General features: G+C 39.0%; 1 protein-coding gene across 1 annotated transcript; it reads left to right on the top strand.

Moving 5' to 3' along the window:
• Positions 1–9958, top strand: ZNF770 (zinc finger protein 770). The gene is made up of 2 exons (XM_005885768.2): positions 1–38; positions 5474–9958. The coding sequence occupies exon 2, from the start codon at positions 5530–5532 to the stop codon at positions 7621–7623; it is 2094 nt and encodes a 697-aa protein (XP_005885830.1). The 5' UTR covers positions 1–38; positions 5474–5529; the 3' UTR covers positions 7624–9958.
• Positions 9959–9966: the final 8 nt, after the last annotated feature.

Below are 9966 nucleotides of genomic sequence, written 5' to 3'. Positions count from 1 at the left end.
CCGGGGATGTGTGGCCGCCGGCTCGGTGGCAGCTGCAGGTGCGTGAGGCGGGCGTCAGGATCCCGGGAGTGAGGTGGAGCGAGCCCCAGGGAGGGTCGGGCCTGCCTCCATTCCCCCAAAGTTCTCAGGGACCCAGAACTGGGGCGCCGCGACCTTAGCTCCTTTTCCTTGCCTCTTCCCCGCGCCCCGACCGTGTCTCCCCGGGAGTGGGGGTCGCCGAGAGCAAGGACCCGGGAGAATGCTTCTCCTGCGCTGGGACATAAGGGTCATGCCACATAAGGCATATTTTCCCTGGCTGCGGCCGGAGCAGTGCTCACCCTTGCTTGCCCTTCCTTTCCTGGTGTGGGATTTTGCAATCTCGGTGCTGGGCGGAACCCCTAGGTACTTGTTGGTTGTGGGCGATTAGGTTGCCCGCAGCGGTTCTCAACCTGTGGGTCGCGACCCCTTTGGGGGGGGTCGAACGACCCTTTCACAGGGGTCGCCTAAGACCATCGGAAAACATAATTACATATTGTTTTTGTGATTAATCACTATGCTTTGATTATGTTCAATTTCTAACAATGAAATTGGGGGTCACCACAACATAAGGAACTGTATTAAAGGGTCGCGGCATTAGGAAGGTTGAGAACCACTGGATTAGGGCGAGGGCCGGATGTCAGGGTCCCCGGTCCAGTGCAGTTCCCCCGCCCTGGGTTGGAGAGGTGAGGATTCGGGGGGGGGGGGGGGGGGGGAGGGGGAAGTCGGAAGAGTGAAAGGCTGTGGTCAATGTCGCCAGCGATTATTCCCCAAGTGAAAGTTGTCTGAGTTTCTCAGGTGTTTCGTTTCTTTTTTCATTGACTTGTGTGAAGTGCTCACTTCGTTTTAAGGGCGTGAGTGAAGGCTTAGAAAACCAACAGGTTTTTGGCCTTGAAGCAACTTTGGCGTGTTTGAGATCAGTTTTTACAGCCTTATAACGGAGTGTATCATGCTGTGGTCAGGATAGTTTTCAGATCGAACCATTGAGGTTTGCTAGTTTATTGTTTATTTTCAGTTTAACATAGGAAAAACTACATAGTTTGGGGGTTGTTGTTTTTTTTGTTTGTTTGTTTTTTACCAAAAGAATTAATTGAGAGCATAGAGAGTCAGTTGAAGTAGGATTTGGATCTCTATCAAATTAATATGCACCCCGTATAAGTACGGGGTGGACAGCATTTGGAGCGTTGGGGATCCCTGAGCTGTCACTTATAAATAGGAGATGAGATCACTGCTTGCCACCAATAGTGCTAACAATATAGGGCTCCTCCTAAGTGGTTTCCCATGTGATTTGGAGATCAGTGACAATAGTATCCAGTCTTAGCCTAGTCACTAGTGGTAGATGATAAACCATAGTCTCTTTTTGGCACAGAAGCTGTAGGTACTCAATTCCTTTTATAATCAGAGATGGCAGTTTGTGTGTGGGTCTAGTGTAGGATTTTTTTTTCTTTTAAGGATATTTCATAGATATAAAGAGAAGGAGAAATATACAACAGGAATTGAGGCTCCGGGCCAAAATCCTTTGTGTGATCTTTCAGATCCAAGGATAGACAATTGCAAGGCTTTGCCTGGCTGGCCAGGCGGTGGGAGGTGGAAAAAATATATTTTCTACTCTGTTTTATGAAACAGACACATGTGCATGGTCAATGCATTGGAGTTTTCTGGAGGGAGTTGCATGTAGGGACTCGCTCTTCTCCTCTTGCTAGCTAGCTGTGCTCATACGATACTGTATTCCTGGCTCAGATAACTCCACTCTGAGGACCTTGGCTGAGGTACTTCCCAGGTGTCTCCACCATGACCTTATTGGGAGGGAATGGCCTTGACTGATGCACTTCTCTGCATTTTGACTCAGGACCTTCCACTCCTAGTCCTTCCTTCCTCCCTAGTCTGGCCCACAGGCCCTTTTGTTTGGGCCTCTATAGTAAGATGATTGTGTGCACCGCATCTACCTGACTCTCACCTAGTGTCCTACCATTTAGTAGACCACTGGGGAGCCAGTAGTACTTCTTTTAGCTTCTCTCCTGCACTGTCGCAGTAAGGGACCAAAGGCTTGATCAGTTTGGCTCATTTGTCTTGGTTGACTATGTTAACACCTGATTGATTGATAGGAATTAAATATATTGCCAAGTTCTTGGTAGTTCACTAGATTCGTGACTGACTTTTAATCCTCATAACTGCTATTGTGTTAGCAATTAGGGATTTGGAGGTTGTTCACCTGTAATTTCTCTAACTCCATCATGAAAATGCATATTAATAGCACCAGCAGTTGATTGTTACTTACATGGATATCCGGGTATTTTATAAATTAATACTAGTGGCCCGGTGCACAAACTTCGTGCATGGGGGGGTTCCCTCAGCCCAGCCTGCACCCTTTCCAATCAGGGACCCCTTGGGGGATGTCCGACTGCCTGACAGCAGTCGGACATCCCTCTCGCAATCTGGGATCCATGGCTCCTAACCGCTCACCTGCCTGCCTGCCTGATTGCCCTTAACCTCTCTGCCTGCCTGCCTGATCTCCCTAACTGCCCTCCCCTGCCAGCCTGATCTCGACCCCAACTGCCTCTGCCTGCCTGATCACCCCTAACTGCCCTCCCCTGCCGGCCTGATCTTGCCCCCAACTGCCCTCCCCTGCCAGCCTGGTTGCCCCCAACTGCCCTCCCCTGCCGGCCTGATCTCGCCCAGTCTCTGTCTCTCTTTGTTTTTCTCAGCAGTCCTCCAGGCCTCCTTGCCTCCCTCTTCCTCTTTGCTGGCTGGGAGGGGAAGGGGCCAGTGGGGGCCGCTCCACTCTCTGCCCACCCTCCCTTCCATTCAGGCCTCTTCAGGCCCAGTCTGTTTTGTTTCCTCATTCTGAGAGAGGCTCCGAGAGTGAGCTGGGAGGGAGGGAAAGAAAGGGAGAAAGGGCTGTGAGCTGGTGGGCGCTGTGTGTGTCTGTGCGTGTCTGTGCAGGTGTGCAGTTGTGAGTGAGTGTGAGTGCTGGCCCCGCCTCCCCCATCCCCGTCTCCACTGCCACAAGTTCCTATCCACCAGAGCCTGCTGCACGCGCAGCCTGGGGGTTAGGTAGAGCCTCTGGTCGTTGTGGATGTGACAGACTCACCCTTTTTTATATATTAGGATAAGTGGCTTACAATCAGTTTATTTTATTTTGCATAAATCTCTGTGGGATATTTTATTTGGCCTCTAATTAGATTTTTGATAACTATTTTGGGATTATATTGGCAAACCAGACACTGTTGTCTTCCTTATACTAATAATCCTGTCTCATCCTATAGGTCTTCATCTTACTTAATAGATAACTTAGTCACTTTGAATAAAGTAATTGATTTGTTGTGGGTTCCTCTGTCTAGTGTTGTGTGAAGAAGTATGCCAGGAACAGCTTTCACAAACTTTTTTACCTCTTCCTACAGAAGTTTCACAAAACAGTATTTATCCTTGCTATATGTTATGCCAGCGATTTTCAACCTTTTTCATCTCATGGTACACATAAACTAATTACTGAAATTCTGCGGCACACCAAAAAATATATTTTTTGTCAATTTTACAAAACAAATAGGTATAATTTTGATTCATTCACACTGGATGATTATTGTTGTGTTGGCTGCTGTCATTTTTTAATTTGACAATCTAAGGGAAAAGAGGTCAGTTCTGACTAGTCAGATATTGCATGTTTTTTAAATTTTTGCAGCACACCAGGCTGCTGTGGCACACCAGTTGAAAATCACCATGTTATACAACCTGATATTTTCTACTCTGTTTTATGAAACAAAAATGCTGATCACGATCCACTGAACTGATTTTACAATCCATTAATGTATACTGACATGCATTTTGAAAAACACTGTGATAAGCAACTGTTAGAAGATATTTGCTCAACAAATGAATTATGATTTTTTTCCCTTCTGATTCGGATTGCTGAAGAGAACCACACTGGGTGTGTTTGTGGTTTTGTGGTTAAGGTGTCTTTAAGGTGTCTTCTAGGAGAGGACAGTAAATAGCAAATAGCATATATGTTGGATTTGGATAAATCAACTGACAAAAGAACCCTGAGTTTCTGGTAAACCTGTTATCTCTCTGATCTCAACTAGAAGATACAACATTAGAATGAGAGAGCTAGAACAATTTTTTGTTTTGTTTTGTAAATCTCTGGCTCCCTTATTTAAATAGAATGCAGTAGTAGAAGAAGGATGAGAAGAAAATTGGCTTTTCTCATTAAAGAAGGGAAGATAGAGTGTAAGATGGTTGTGAAAGTGCCTTTTCTATGTGTCCTACAGAGGTATATTAGAAGAAAAGTTGTATCTTTATATTAACTCTGAAAACAAAATGATCCTTTTATTATATTGCCTAAAAAGTGAATCACAATCAACTTTCAATTACTTTTAACCATAGATAGGTATATATGTAAACAGTTTGTGGACTTCCTTGCCTCTGTACTTGTCTTTTGGGGATTCTATAATGAAGTGGAAAGGATAAATAAAAAGAACTGTAAATTTAATTAGTGCTTTTATATCTTAGTTAGAAACCCTAGAAATGATATTAAGTAGATAAGGATAAAGTTTTAAAATTTGATCAGTTTTGAGCTAAATGATACCTTAACATTTATATCGCTTCAGTTTTTCAACATGTTCAGATGCATCAGGAGGCATTTTTCTGATTTAGAGATAAGGAATCTGTATTTCCTTCTTCCTGGCACCAAGATCATACGGTGGCAAATCCAAGACTAGAACCCAGGTTTTCTGGGACATTTTCTCCCAGTTGACATGTTGTCTGTTTTTGGTCCAAAGAAGAAGTAATTGAGAGTAAATAGTGTTAATGATGAAATCTAACTTTGACAAATGAAATATTCCATTCTCAAATCATGTCCATAGTATGCTATAATTGAATGCAAATACATCTTATTTTTAGTATTATATTTTCATTCTTACACTTAAATTTTTTAAAGCAATAAAGCAACTAAATATTGACAAATCAGTTTAGTCTCATCTTAATGTATCATCTTTTTAAAAATATATTTTTATTGATTTGAGAGAGGAAGGGAGAAGGAGAGAGAGATAGAAACATCTATGATGAGAGAGAATCATGGCTTCCTGCATGCCCCACACTGGGGATCGAGCCTGCAACCAGGCATATGCCCTAATCAGGAATCAAACCATGACCTCCTGGTTCATAGGCCAATGTTCAACCACTGAGCCACGCCAGCAGGGCAGTGTATCATCTTAATTAGAAATATAGCTTGAAATTATATTGTTTTTTAAATATTTCTTTTAAAGACTCATCACTTCTCTATATGTGTGAAATTAGTTTTATGATTCTAAAGTATTCATCCAAAATGGTTATTTTAAACACAAGAAAAGTCCAGATCTCCCCCTTATCCTTAATATCTTTAGCCAAAGGACAATTTATAATTATTTTTTTTCATATGAATAAATAATTTTTAAATTAATACATTTTTGTTTTTTATTTTTAGACATCTGTGGAGAGTAAGAATACTATGGAGCTCATCCGAATGTATCACTGAAGAATATGATGGCTGAAAACAATTTAAAAATGCTAAAGATTGAACAGTGTGTAGTAGCCAACAAGCTACCTAGAAACAGGCCATATATTTGCAATATTTGCTTCAAGCACTTTGAAACACCATCAAAATTAGCTAGGCATTATCTCATTCATACTGGTCAGAAGCCATTTGAATGTGATGTGTGTCATAAAACTTTTAGGCAACTAGTTCACTTGGAGAGACATCAACTAACCCACAATCTGCCTTTCAAATGTAGTATTTGTCAACGCCACTTTAAAAATCTGAAGACGTTCGTGAAGCACCAACACCTTCACAATGAAACCTACCAGAATGATGTTAAACAGGTTAGAAGATTGTTGGAGGCCAAGCAAGAAAAGCCAGTGTATGGAATGTATCCTACTTTTACCTCAGAGGAGCGATGGGCCTTACACCCCTCTACTAAGTCTGATCCTACCTACAGCCCTGCAAAGAAGAGAAAGAATATTCACGCATGTACAATCTGCGGCAAGATGTTCCCGTCACAATCAAAACTCGATAGGCATGCACTTATTCATACTGGTCAGAGGCCTTTTAAATGTGTCCTGTGCAGTAAATCTTTCCGACAGTCGACTCATTTAAAGATTCACCAACTCACACATTCAGAAGAAAGACCTTTTCAATGTTGTTTCTGTCAAAAAGGATTTAAGATTCAAAGCAAACTTCTGAAGCATAAACAAATCCATACCAGGAATAAGACTTTTCAGACTCTTTCATTAAAAAAGAAGAATCCAGAGTCATGCCCCCTACCTAATAAATTAAATCGAAAGCAGGATGGTTTTGAAAATGGTGATATAGGTGAATCCGAGGAGAATAATCAACTTGATGTCCATTCTATTTATATTGTTCCTTTTCAGTGTCCAGAGTGTGAAGAATGTTTTGAATCAGAGAAGATTCTCAATGGACACAAGTGTTTTCCTGCCAGAAGTGGCAAAATTCCAAGCAGTTTCAAAAGAAGCCTCAACTATAAAACTATTGTTAAAAAGATCTTGGCCAAGCTTAAACATGTCGGGAGTAAGAAATTAGATAATTTTAGATCTGACAAAAAATCATTTAAAAACGGTTTCTTGAAAAAATGTGATCTTATTTCTGGTGAGCAGAGCCCCGAACAAACCCAGAGAACACTTATGGGTTCTCTTGGCAAACATGGAACATATAAGACAGTTGGCAATAAAAGGAAGAAAACATTGATGTTGCCATCTTCTTGGCAAAAGCACTACCAGAGCCAAAATATGGGGAAAAACTTGAAAGGTATCCTTACAACAGAAAACATGTTAATTATGGAAAATTCAGTGAATAATAAGGACATACCTATCAATGGTTCATCAGGTGAGGAATTTTTTGATAACTGTAAAGTGCTTCAATGTGGTTTTTCAGTTCCAAGCGAAAACATGCATACTGGACATAAGATGTGTCCTTGTGACAAATGTGAGAAAGTATTTCCTTCTGTATCCAAACTACAAAGACACTATTTAATTCATACTGGACAGAGGCCTTTTGGTTGTAATGTTTGTGGAAAATCTTTTAGACAGTCAGCTCACTTAAAAAGACATAAATTAACTCATATTGAAAAGATTCCTTACAGACGATCTCTTTGCCAAGTAGAATTTGACAATTTGAGCAAACTTTTCACTCTTCCGGGTGATAATGGTAACTATAATGCTTCCCAACAATGCCAGACTCCTGGTTTTCAAAAATGTGAGGTCTTGGAGTCAGATCAAATATCAGAAATAAAAGTTAAGGCAGAATCAGAGGATTTCATTCTTGATGCCCACTATAGGAGCAGGCAGCCCTATCTCTCTAATTCCCTTCTGGAATCAGAGCAGAGCCATCATAGTCATTGTAGTTATTCAGGACATCCTGAGAGGAATGATGGCCTTCTTTACCAATGCAGTGTTTGTTCTAAAAGTTTTAGATCTCCATCTAAACTGGAGAGACACTATCTAATTCATGCAGGACAGAAGCCATTCGAATGCTCAGTTTGTGGCAAAACGTTCAGACAGGCCCCTCACTGGAAGAGACATCAACTTACTCATTTTAAGGAACAACCACAGAAAAACTAGTGTTAAATTCGGTTATATAACTGACAGAGTCACTAACTTATGGTCTCTTTGGTGATCTTGTTCTCTAAGCCTGTATAATTTAAAATATATTTTCATCAGAAGGCCTGCATAAGGTTGAATGATTTTACAGGCAGTTGCCTGTCCTGCACAGTAAGGTAAGGTACATAGAAAATTAAAACAATGCTTTAGGAACAGCCATATTTTTAGGGGGAAGAACATGATTTGATGGCATAAAGTAAGCATCTGTCTTATTGTAATACATCTTTGGCTTTATTGGAAGTGTCGTAAATCTATGATGCAGTACAAACAATTCAGCCCCATTTGCTTTTTAAAGGAATTATTCCTTGAGACATGCCATTCCTTTTAGAAATAGTCAAAAATGGAGGCAAAAATTGGTTTTTGGCTGCAGCAAATAGCTCCATGATACTTCATTTATTTTACATTTCACATGAGAACACAATTTTGTTCACCTGTGGCTCAAATTCCATTGCAAAATTTTTGTTGTTGTAAGTTTAAAAAATAAAAAGGCAATAAAAGTGAAAATGGATGAGAAAATAGCATTATTTTCACCAAGCTATTTAGTCTTAGGATTCTGTGGTAGCTTCACCTCCTTTTTCACAGGTGATTATAATCACTTTTTGCCCAATCTGCTATTGTCTTTCCCAAAATAATTTAAAAGTAGCAGAGAGATTAGGATGCACCTCCATACATTAACATGTTTGTTTATCAGGGATATTGTCCAAGTGCCACAGTCGTTTGCTAACATGTATGCAATGTTATCTTTTCAGAGGAATAAATGTAATTTGTCTATTTGCTTATTCATGAATGACAGCAGTAGTTAATTTTTACATCTCAGTAAAACTTTCTTTTAATACCTCGTTGAGTGATCCTATGATTTAAATCTATTCTGTTTGATCAAAAATCAATGATTTGGTCTAGTTATGGTTTTTATTCATAAGATCCTAATGCAAAATAATGTTATTTTGATCCTTAGTAAATTGTTATTTTAATTATTAAGGTAATTATTCTTGTATAAGAATAAGATGCTTATAGAATTGAGGGTATCATTCTTCTAAACAGTACTGTCATGATTTGGGAAATATTTCATCTTAATCTATAAAAGACTTATAATCACAAATTGCCCCTCATACTTACCATTTTTAATAAAATCTTTAAGAATAACATTTCCTAGCAATAAAAAAAAATAATAACCATTATCTTTCTAAGGTGAAAAGAACAGGTGGGTATTTATTCTAGCACACTTAAATACAGTGACAAGCCCTCTATTGAGAACGAATAAATGAACAATTGTAAGTTTTGAATTTACTCTGTGAATTATCTGTGTGTGAAAGAGAGGGGTTGGACTGTTTACATGTTTTACAAGTGAATTTTGAGAAACTCGGGCTTAATTTAAAGACACAAAACAGTACAGATAAAATTCCCAATGATGTACAAATGTGCAGGAGAGTCATGTTTTAAAGAATAAGTTCTCTTAGGTTTCCTTAAGGTACGTTCTTCCAGTGCAAGCATGATGGTTTATAGAAGTTGCTTTAGGCAAAACTTCAAGAACACATCTGTAACATTAAAGCAAGTAATAACTAGTTCATACTTTCTAAGAATAAAGAAAGGTTCAAGATGTTTTTTCCCCTTAATATGTCTGAAATCGTGTATTTTTGGATTTTTCTAAGCTGCTAATATAATTTTATTTGAAGTAAATGTCTCATATACTTCTTTCCCAGCCCAAACAGGGAGAGTCCTTAAGAGTGTTGTATGATTATTAGACTTTGTGTGCCTAAGTGATAGTATATTTTTTTTGGCCTATGCCTTTTTAAACTGTTTCATATTGAAAGTTGAAATATTGTAAAAAATTTTGTCAAAGATGTACTGTAGTGCTATTTGAAGTACCTGTAACAAAATACTTATTTACCTTTACTACCACTGCAAGCTTCTTGTGGAAACTATATAGGAGTGAAAATAAACTATATATATCCATGAAAAGATTAAACATTAGATATTAAATGATGAGTTGCTGCATGCCAGAGTGGTTAGTGTTATTGAATCAATTACTTTGGTTTTCTGAAAAATAAACTTTATAAATATCTTTAAAGAGAATTAGAAGAATTTTTCCTTTGGATGATTCCAGGCTGTAGCATGATTATTTACAGAAGTAATTTGATTGTCTTAGTTAGTGGAATTATTGTTTCTTGTTTTGTACTGCAATAGGTTCTACAATTTTAGGACAAAATGTGTATGTGTTGAAGAAAAGTAGGTGGTGGTTAAGAGTCTTGAAAAATTCAAATTTCAGAATATTTTAAAAATAAAGTTTCAAATTACACAGTTTGG

This window comes from Myotis brandtii, unplaced genomic scaffold, assembly GCF_000412655.1.
Source record: "Myotis brandtii unplaced genomic scaffold, ASM41265v1 scaffold927, whole genome shotgun sequence".
In the NCBI taxonomy this organism is placed as follows: Eukaryota; Metazoa; Chordata; class Mammalia; order Chiroptera; family Vespertilionidae; genus Myotis; species Myotis brandtii.
Note: the sequence above shows the minus strand (reverse complement) of the source record. Positions and strands in the feature narration are given on the sequence as shown.